This window comes from Cynoglossus semilaevis, chromosome 18 (genome assembly GCF_000523025.1).
Source record: "Cynoglossus semilaevis isolate Cse_v1.0 chromosome 18, Cse_v1.0, whole genome shotgun sequence".
NCBI lineage: Eukaryota > Metazoa > Chordata > Actinopteri > Pleuronectiformes > Cynoglossidae > Cynoglossus > Cynoglossus semilaevis.
Window position 1 is genome coordinate 1,195,300 of NC_024324.1, and position 10,121 is coordinate 1,205,420.

The 10,121-nt window shown below is 50.4% G+C and overlaps 1 protein-coding gene and 1 long non-coding RNA gene across 5 annotated transcripts; one reads left to right on the forward strand and one right to left on the reverse strand.

Moving 5' to 3' along the window:
* Positions 1–205: 205 nt before the first annotated feature.
* Positions 206–7,357, forward strand: rxrba (retinoid x receptor, beta a). Of its 3 annotated transcripts, none has more exons than XM_008330983.3 (12): positions 206–311; positions 1,946–2,113; positions 2,454–2,689; positions 2,793–2,946; positions 3,184–3,363; positions 3,447–3,607; positions 3,706–3,835; positions 4,111–4,243; positions 5,320–5,355; positions 5,923–6,014; positions 6,140–6,245; positions 6,370–7,357. In XM_008330983.3, the coding sequence occupies exons 2-12, from the start codon at positions 2,098–2,100 to the stop codon at positions 6,515–6,517; spliced, it is 1,392 nt and encodes a 463-aa protein (XP_008329205.1). In that variant the 5' UTR covers positions 206–311; positions 1,946–2,097; the 3' UTR covers positions 6,518–7,357. The 3 variants fall into 3 exon arrangements, with proteins under 3 accessions (XP_008329205.1, XP_008329206.1, XP_024920714.1); XM_025064946.1 differs by lacking the exon at positions 206–311 and adding an exon at positions 378–397; XM_008330984.3 differs by lacking the exon at positions 5,320–5,355.
* Positions 7,358–8,172: 815 nt separating this feature from the next.
* Positions 8,173–10,065, reverse strand: LOC112488496 (uncharacterized). 2 transcript variants are annotated; one of them, XR_003052598.1, is made up of 2 exons: positions 9,665–10,065; positions 8,173–9,514 (listed from the first exon to the last, which is right to left on the reverse strand). It is a non-coding gene; the product is annotated as an uncharacterized LOC112488496 (long non-coding RNA). The 2 variants fall into 2 exon arrangements; XR_003052597.1 differs by having other exon boundaries at positions 9,845–10,059.
* Positions 10,066–10,121: the final 56 nt, after the last annotated feature.

Here is a 10,121-nt window from a genome sequence, read left to right on the forward strand (position 1 = left end):
GCTGAACTCGTCTCGACCTCTTCCCCCCTTCGCTCCGTCTGTGCGGCCGTAGAACCACACACTGGCTGCGGGAGAAGGGCTGCACATGACAGCGCTCCTCGGTCGAACCAGTGCTCTAAATTATGTTTTTAATTGACGGTAGCACCAGGTCCAGTGTGCCTGCATCATCGTGTTTTCATACTTACACGGGGAGGGAGGGAGGGTTGACTACGAGGCAAAGTGGGGGGGGGGCAGACACAGCGTACACACACAGACATACACACGGGGCCTAGTCGCCACATCTTTTCATGCGAAGAAGCGGCCGCAAAACCGTCAGTAAACCTTGATTTATCTGCTTCAAATACATGGTCGAATCACCTAGCATGCTAATAATCCGAGGAAACAGCCATAGAGGGGGGTAAGCGGGTGAAGACGTATTTTGATCTGATTTTCTGGGGGTTCTCCGCTGAGGGCTAACTGGCTCTTTTGACGAGGTGGCTAATTGTAACCCAAGCAGTGTTAGCATGTTAGCTGAGGAAATGGTTGATAGTAGCTGCCTTAGCACTGCCAGGCGGCTAAACGCGATCAGATTTGTGCAGCGCAACGGCAGAGTTTCCTCTATTCTCTTTTATTTATACCGTTCAGAAACCAAACTATATTCATTGTAATAATTGACACAGAGAACGTTCGAAGTCTCACATTAGTTCGCCAAGAAAAGCGTTTTAGCCAGACGAGTCTTGTTTCCAAAGGGCGTCTAGTTGTACGAGATTTCGGGTTGTAGTAAAGGGTAGCGATTTGAAAAACTGCAAGGGAATTCCTAAAACTAGAGGGTCGATATCTTTAAAAACAACTATTCCCCCCTTTTATTTTATTGTTAGTGTAAATGTATTTTAAAGGCTCATTGTAGCTTTTAAAATACATGTAGCTTAATGTCGTCTATTATTGTCAGGTTAACGTAACGCTCTTACTTTACCTGTATTTCATGTCGTCTATTATTGGCAGGTTAACGTAACGCTCTTACTTTACCCCGAAGCTCTTAAAGAGACTTTTTTACAAAGTACTTTAATATCCGAGGAATTACTTGGTCGTGAAGGCAGCACATACAGCCGCCGCAGTGTTGGACATGCGCAGAGCTGTTGGCTATGCTAGGCGGCGAGTTTTCGTTGTAGCCGTGCTATGGCTAGTTCCTCGAATTTAGCATTTAGCACAGTTAGCCTTGTATTTGCCCCACGTAACAACATTTTCCATCCATCCATCCATCCATTTTCATCCGCTTATCAGTTACCGGGTCGCGGGGGCAGCAGTCGCCACCCAAATCACATTGCACATCTTCCACTTCCAGTGGACTCACCACCCGCTAACCGGGTTTCGAACTTGCCCAGGAGGTGAACCCTGGGGTTCCAGAGACAGAGACATTGCCTCTGGGCCAAAGCGCCACTAACAACATTTTAAATTAGTGAAATGCAACAAGAAACACCAATTAAAGCCCGTGCATTCATTTGTTACGTTGTCATTTGGTATTTCACTGTATTTTACACCAAGCACTGCTCACTGTCACGGACAGTTGATAGCTAGTTGCTAATTTAAGCATACATTAGCCTGTGCTCGTCGCAAAGATGGGACATTATTTTGGTATTGACGATTTAATAAAACATACAGACGCATATATATATATATATGTATATGTATATATATACATACAGTTGGGGGTTAATAAACCATATGAAACGTTTTTGACAGGCAGACGTTGTATACAATGGAACCGCCCAGTCCCGGTTTCTGCTGTAGCTGCTGTAACACTAAAATAAATAAATGCCTTATGTCTGTAAACACCAGAAATGTGACATTTTAATTTTAACTAGTGAAGCGTCGACTCATATTTTCCAGTCTGTACGCTGTGTGAGAATGAAGTGTTTTGGTCGAGTGTTTTTTTTTTTTTAACCGGGTCCGTATCTGGGGATTTCAGAGACGTTTTTGGGTTCCCCCAACGACTCCGGCCCGGGCCTCAGTCCGCGGTCTAGAGTACAGTAGCGGGCTGCTTGAGGTGGAAGCACGTTGGTGTGAAGCAGCCAGCCCCCACCTCCCATCCCTCCCCCCACCCGTGCTCCAGACACCAACATGGGAGACAGCAGAGGTGAGGGAAAATAACTGATTCATGCTGCTATCTGTACTGTAACACAGGGGTCTGTGATGGATCAGGAACACGGTTGTCCTTGTAGGTCTGTTTTGTCTGCCAATAACCTGAACCTCCATGTTTATTACATAGGTGTCTGAGGAAAATATCACTGGCAGTGGCTGATACACTTTTTATGTTGATTTTGTACAAATGTTAATGTTAATGTAAACACGTGTTTGTGTTTCCCTCTGACTATTTTAACACCAAGGGTTCCCAAGTGAAGGTTGTGTCTTTAGGTTGGTTTGTGTCTCATTCAAATGAAGAGTTATACTCTGACCATCTTCTGTTTGTCGTTTAGATTCTCGCAGTCCAGACAGTTCGTCTGTGTCGTCGCCCCCGTCAGGCCAACGCTCGCCTCCGCTGGTTCCCTCGGCTGCAGCTTCGATGACCTCTCTTCCTCCCATAACAACCACAGGGGTCAACAGTCCAGTCAGCAGCATCGGCTCTCCGTTTTCTGTCATCAGCTCGTCTATGGGCTCACCGTGCCTCCCCGGCACACCGTCAGTGGGCTACGGCCCAATCAGCAGCCCACAGGTGTAAAAACAGCAACAGGTTGTTTTGGGGTTTTTTTCCCCCAGGAGAAACCCAGACGGTTTTTCTTGACCTTGTGTTACCTTCCTTTGTGTTCCTGCTTCAGATAAACTCCACGGTGACCATGTCTGGGCTCCACGCCGTGAGCAGCTCTGATGATGTGAAACCTCCGCTGGGCCTGAAGCAGCTCTCCTCCCACAGCCCCGGGCCCATGTTGTCCCAGAAACGCCTGTGTTCCATCTGTGGAGACAGATCTTCTGGTGACTTCTCACTCTGTTTACCAATCAAAGTTCATGTTAGAACGACTGGTCAACGACTGGTCAACGACTGGTCAATGACTGTCAACTCGACAAGATCAACATGACCCTGGTCAACAACTGGTCAACGACTGGTCAACAACTGTCAACTCGACAAGATCAACATGACTTTGAATGACTTCTCTTCTTTTTCTTCTTTTTCTTTTTCTTCTTCTTTTTCTTCTTCTTCTTCTCCTCCAGGTAAGCACTACGGTGTCTACAGCTGCGAGGGCTGCAAAGGCTTCTTCAAGCGCACAGTTCGCAAAGATCTGACCTACACGTGTCGGGACAACAAAGACTGCATGGTGGACAAGAGACAGAGGAACCGCTGCCAGTACTGCCGCTACCAGAAGTGCCTGGCGATGGGCATGAAGAGGGAAGGTGAGGAACCGGCAGCGACTGGTTCTGTTCTGGTCTGTTCTGTTCTCCGTCTGAGTCCTGCCCTTCTCAAACTGTTCCTGCAGCTGTTCAGGAGGAGCGGCAGAGGAACAAGGAGCGGGAGGGGGAGGTGGAGTCCACCAGCGCGGTGAACGAGGAGATGCCTGTGGAGAAGATCCTGGAGGCTGAGATGGCTGTGGAGCAAAAGACTGAACTTCATGCAGACGGCAGTTCTGGAGGCAGCTCTGTGAGTGTCCTGGGGTCACCGGGGTTACCGGGGTCACCGGGGTCGTAGTCTGTTGGTTGACGTGAACCCAAACTTTTTTTTTGACTTCCGTCCTCCAGCCCAACGATCCTGTCACCAACATCTGTCAGGCAGCAGACAAGCAGCTCTTCACTCTGGTGGAGTGGGCCAAGAGGATCCCTCACTTCTCAGAGCTGCCCCTGGACGACCAGGTCATCCTGCTGCGTGCAGGTGAGGCCTGCAGGTGGTGCTACACCCCCACAACACCCCTGTCCCCCCCCAGTCCCACCAGTCCTCAGGATTCTGTCTCAATGTTGGTTTAGTTTTTTTAGTTTAGTTTTTAAATATTGATAAACTGAAGTCTCTCCTGATCCCAGATCAGTCTCCTCAGTCATTGATCAGTTATTGATCGGTTGTTGATTTTTTTTCTCTCCAACTCCCAGTCCAATATTCCTGGTGTTGGTTCATGTTCTTTTCTTTCTTTCTTTCTTCTCCTTCATCAACAGGTTGGAATGAACTCCTCATCGCCTCCTTCTCTCATCGCTCCATCTCCGTGAAGGACGGCATCTTACTGGCCACAGGTCTGCACGTTCACAGGAACAGCGCCCACAGCGCCGGAGTCGGAGCCATCTTTGACAGGTAACACACTCACACACACACAATCTGCACGCTCACCCAAACTGACCAGTCCTGAGGGTCCGGCCGACGCAGAGGTTTGAGAGGTCGAGTTTTGGGTTCTGGCGTCGTCTCCTCTGATTGGCTGCAGCTGCTGCTGCTTTCTGCATTGGCTGTGATTGGCTGAGTGACATCACTGCTTTAGAGCCGCCTCTCAGACCGTGGTGTCAGTGACTAACACCTGCATGGCCACACACACACACACACACACACTGATGACACGTCAGCGTGGTTCAGCCGACGCCTCCTCAAACAGCAGCGCAGAAACCAGCGTATGCTGTTCTGATGGGTATGCTGAAGGGATGAGAGCGGAAGTGGCCGCCGTAGAAAAACCTCCAGGAATCAGAGCCTGAAACACTGTAAACATGCTTCTCTGTCGAAGTTGGTTTTGTGTTGGGATCAGTGTGAGGCTGCGGTTGAGATACTTGAATGAACGAAGTCAAGGCCCGTTAAGAACCTGAACTTTCAAACATCGGACATTAAATTAAATTAAATGTTTTCCTGAAACCGTATCAATATCCTCCGTCGATTCATGTATCAGCGGTTCTGTTCCGGTGTTCGTGACCCACAGAGCTGAGTCTTGGTGTCGTGTCGACAGATTCTTGACAACAGGAACTTGTCTGAATGAAACGCCAGTCTGAGGCAGAACCAGAACCAGAACCAGGACCTGAGAGTTCCTGCTGGGCGCGTACGGTACCTCAGCGTCGGTGTCAGCTGACCTCCACCCTTTAACCCTTTCCTGTCCGTCACTCCTCCGTCACCAGCTCCTCTTCTGCTTCTTTTCACCACACGAACCGGTCGGGTTCTGCTCAAAGGTCAAAGGTCACCTTTAACACTGTCCACTTTCTCTTGCAGAAACACTGTGGCCCCCCCCCTCCCCCCCACCCCCCCCCTCACACACACACACACACAGTTTATTGAGACCAGCCCACCAGCAGGTGGCAGCACAGACACCTTGTGTCCAGGCTGAGCAGATTCAATGCAATGAGAATGTAACTGTGTAATGACATTGTAATAACACATTGTGATTGAACACACAGGGCGCACAATGCTGAGGTGGGGGCCATATTTGACAGGTAACTACCCCCCACACCCACACTCCTAAAGCCCCCCTCACCCGTCTTTGTGAAGTGAAGCAGAGAGGAAAGGTCGAAGCTTTCACACGTGTCCGCAGCGCTGCACGCCACACACACACCTCATGACACACAGCAGGAAGTAGGAGAGGAGTCAACAGGAAGTGCCTGTCTGAGCAGGAGGACGTCGTCATAAATCCATGACTTTATTTTTTTATTTCTCCACCATTAAAATATCTGACCAGCAGAGACTTAAGTTAACGTTTGATAACATCACCACAAGGTGGCAGCACCTTGTCACTTTTAACATTTCTCCTGCTCAGGAAGCCGTAGTGATGTGGACGTGAAGTCTGGACCTTTGATAAAAGTCAACAATCGTCTCTGTTCTCTCTCCCCACCGTTTCACCTCCTCCTCTTCTCCCACTGGAAATCCTGCTCCTCCTCCTGGTCCTCCTCCTGCTCCTCCTCCTGGTCCTCCTGCTGCTGCTCCTCCTGCTCCTCCTGCTCCTCCTCCTGCTGCTCCTCCTCCTGCTCCTCCTCCTGCTGCTGCTCCTCCTGTCTTCTCTGCAGGGTCCTGACGGAGCTCGTCAGTAAGATGAGAGACATGCAGATGGACAAGACGGAGCTGGGCTGCCTCCGAGCCATCATCCTCTTCAACCCAGGTGCACAGACAGGTGGCAGTGTTGAGGCCAACTCCTCTGTTGACAGACAGGTGGCAGTGTTGAGGCCAACTCCTCTGTTGACAGACAGTTGGCAGTGTTGAGGCCAACTCTGTGTGTATTTGCAGATGCCAAGGGTCTGTCCAACCCCAGTGAGGTGGAGCTGCTGAGGGAGAGGGTGTACGCGTCTCTGGAGTCTTACTGCAAACAGAAGTATCCAGACCAGCAGGGCAGGTCGGACACACACACACACACACACACACGTGTATTACTACTAATGACAAAGCGGTTCTAAAGCTGTGGTTCTCGGAGAGGTTGAGGGACATTAACAGGACTCCCTCTCCTCCGTGCGGCTCAGGTTTGCGAAGCTCCTCCTCCGCCTCCCCGCTCTGCGCTCCATCGGTCTGAAGTGTCTGGAGCACCTGTTCTTCTTCAAGCTGATCGGGGACACGCCCATCGACACCTTCCTGATGGAGATGCTGGAGGCTCCTCACCAGCTCACCTAGAGGAGCCCGCTCCAGACCTGCCTCCGGGCCCGGCCCGGCCCGGCCCGGCCCGGCCCACACACCAGGAACCCTGGGCACGCTGTGCCTCGTCGGGTCGCTGGGCCTCACTGAACTGCAGCACCTCCTGGTGTTAACTAAGGGGCTGCGCAACCACACACACACACACACACACACAGGTCTTAAGTCTAATCCGACCTTCCTGCTCCGTCGTCTTCTTTTTGTTCTTTTTCTTCCTTGTGTTCCAGGTTAGACTTTCCTCTCTGTTGCCACCAGGGGTCGCTCTGTTACATCTGTGTCTGACTTCACCCTCTGTCCTTTTAATCACGTTTTGCTTTTAACTTGAAAATCAGGTGCATAATTTCAATCATCTGCCTGTCCGCCACCATGCAGCTCCTCCTCCTCCTCCTCCTCCTCCTCCTCTTCCTCTTCCTCCTCCTCCTACTCTCCTCCCATTGGTCAGGAGGCGTCCTGTGGAGGACAGGCAGACAGACTCAACTCTCACAGAGCTTGAAAGATTTGTTGTTGTTTTTATTTTTCTGTTCTTGAAGTACTGTACTCATGAAATGAGACCTTTGTCCAAGGCATTGAAATCCAGGAAAAGGGGCGGAGACACTTTAGCCCCTCCCACCCTGATGCGCACAGCGGGCTTTGTCAGACAAGAAGAATGACTTGAATTATTGTTGTTGTTGTTGTTGCTGTTGTTGTTGTTGTTGTTGTTGTGATTCTTTTGTTTTTAGTTCAGATTTAGTTCTTTTCTCGTGGGTTGGCGTTCAAAGAGCCTGACGCTCGCAGGAAGTAGAGACGCTCGCAGGAAGTAGAGACGCTCGCAGGAAGTAGAGACGCGTGTAAGACTAAAACCCCCCCCATACTGCCCCCCCCAGTTGGTGGTCCTTGATGCACTTTTGTGAGTTCTTATTTGCCCCAAACGAGCGTCACTTCTGACCCACGGTGACCTCTAAGGTCAACTGTGTGTGTGTGTGTGTGTGTGTGTGTGTAGGCTTGTATCATTCTTCTTCTTCTTCCCACATCATGTTAAGGAGGTCCACTCCAGGGAGGTGACCACCTCCAACAACAGTCCTGGTCAGGGTCACTGTAACCAGCTGACTCAGGCCACGCCCACACACCCTGACGGACGGTCGACCAGGAGCACGACCGGAGCTCAGACCTGTTACACTGCCCCCAGTGGGAAGTCAGAGGAACAGCGGTATTAGTGGTGTTGAATGGCGTCACTTTACTGCTTTAATGACTTGAACCGATGTCGTAGGAAAAGTCCGACACCAACGACCTGCCGTCGACAACGGAGCTCGGTGTGAACGCGGTGTGAATCTGTACAGTAGATGTAAATAATGGAGAGACCACCGTTCACGCGTCTCTGTCCGAGGCTCCTGACTCCGCCCCCTGGGCCAACACGACGCCATGGAACCGATTTCGTTTAGCCCTGTTCCACCTTCGCCTGTGATTGGCTGGATGTCGGTGACAGAGTCACCTGACTTTTTACTGTGATAAAAGTTTTTTTTTTTTTGAAGATCAGGAGTATAGAAAAACAGTACCAGGTACTGTGTGTACCTGGTACTGTGTGTACCTGGTACTGTTGGTACCTGGTACTCCCACGTTCTGCTCCCGTCAGTGAAGTATTTTAACAGTTTTTTTTTCTCCGTCACCGCGACTGTGTCCAAGTGGGTGGACTTTTTGCAGTGTCGTTCTACAGGGAACAGGGGGCGCTGCCCTCAACCAGGTGCTACAACAACCCACCACGTGCACGGTCCACTGACCACGTGCACGGTCCACATCAATGCAACCGCCGTATGCAAGTACACAGTCAGACGGACGCTCTGTACCACACACACACACACACACATAAAACTATATATTTGTTATTGTGTCACCCCCCCTCTCCCCCCCAACTCTCCCCCCCGACTCTTCCTGCTGTTGTAAACCTCAGGACTGGGGGCCACAGGCCTCCTGCCCCCCCCCCCCCCCCCGTGAGACAGGTGGTTATTAGTCGTTGGTCTAAACGTTGGTTTGTTTCTAATGCAGTGCACAGAGTGGCCTCTAGGGGTCTTAAGTTCCCATGGTGCATCCTTGTTCTGGACACTGCTGGACCGTCTGTAGTCTGGTCCTCTCAGTACTGACAGAACTGACAGTGATCTTGTGAGGGACCGATCGGCCACGTCTGATTGGTTAAAGCAATATGAAGACTCTCTGTGATTGGCTGTCCTTTCACTGCAGCCAATCAGAACGCACATGTGACAGGACCGGCCCAATGAAGGTGAACGTTCTTCCAAAACTCTGTCTCCCGGCTGTGACCTACCTGCAGCAGGCAGTCAACGCCGGTGGTCCACCAGTGGTGGCAGTAGTGAGTGTCCGGTCTTTAGTGTTTCTGCCATTTTTACACCAGTCGAAGTTCAAACCATGGGACGTCAGAACCAGGTGACGGTTTGATGTGAGCAGCTGGACTAGTCAACCACAGCTGCAGGTCCTGGTCCTGGTCCTGGTCCTGGTCCAGTTTGATCTGAGGGAATGAAAGAAGAAAATCAGAGTTTTTTTTTAATGAATTCTGAATCTGTTTCTGTTTGTTGTTTCATGTCTGAGTAAAAGTTTTAATACTGCAGTACTGTGTGTTCTTTACCTCGTCCTAATACTGCAGTACTGTATGTTCTTTACTGCAGAGAGAAGGTTCTGATGAGTCACTTCATAAATATAAATATATACTTATGTGTCATGTTTAACCTTGACATGACCCAAATGCAGGTAACGTAAGGAGAAACACAAGGATTTATTTTTCAAGCGCACTTCCAAAGTAATCACAAGAATTATAGTCCAATCGAAATCAGTGTTCGTCTCCACTGCAGCAGAACAGACGATCTGACGACTAGTGGGAGGAATGCCAGGGCTCTTATGCTGTCGGCTGATAGGCTGATTGGTGGCAGGTGCTGAGGAACGGCAGGTGTGCCACGGCGATTAGTCCGGCAGAGTCAGAGAGATGTGCCACGCCCCCTACACACAGAGAGAGAGAGAGAGAGAGAGTACACAACACAAGAAAACACAGGAAAACACAGGAAATGACAGTCCCGACTGTCATCGTGACACTTATGTGTATAAACAGATACACAGTACACACACACACACACACACATAAATATTTACACATGAAGACGGTGAAAACACAGACTGCAGTTCTGGACCATGGAGGAGGAGGAGGAGGAGAAAGAGGAGGAGGAAGGAGCTGGTAGATCAATGATTCTGGGATTGATCAGTCATGACTTATTAATAAAGAACCAAAACAAAGTTTCCGTGGCTGCAGAACGTGTGACTTCCTGTCAGTACCTCCTCAGAGGAGCAGCTGCTCCTGTAGAACCTCCCTCTTGGCTCCGGTTCTGTCCTGATCAGCCGTGGCTCCGTCCTCAGTCCAGCAGGACCGCAGGGCTTCGGGCGGCGGCTGGCACCGCAGTGCCAACCTTCGGCCTCCAGAGGGAGCACTGACCTCTAGTCTAGTGGGCCAGACTGGCCAACAGTGAGTCAGTGTTTCAATTCATCAGGTGGTGGGGGGGTGGGTGGTCCGGTGCTGTGGTCTAAACCCCGCCCACTGTGTTCTGTGTGGACC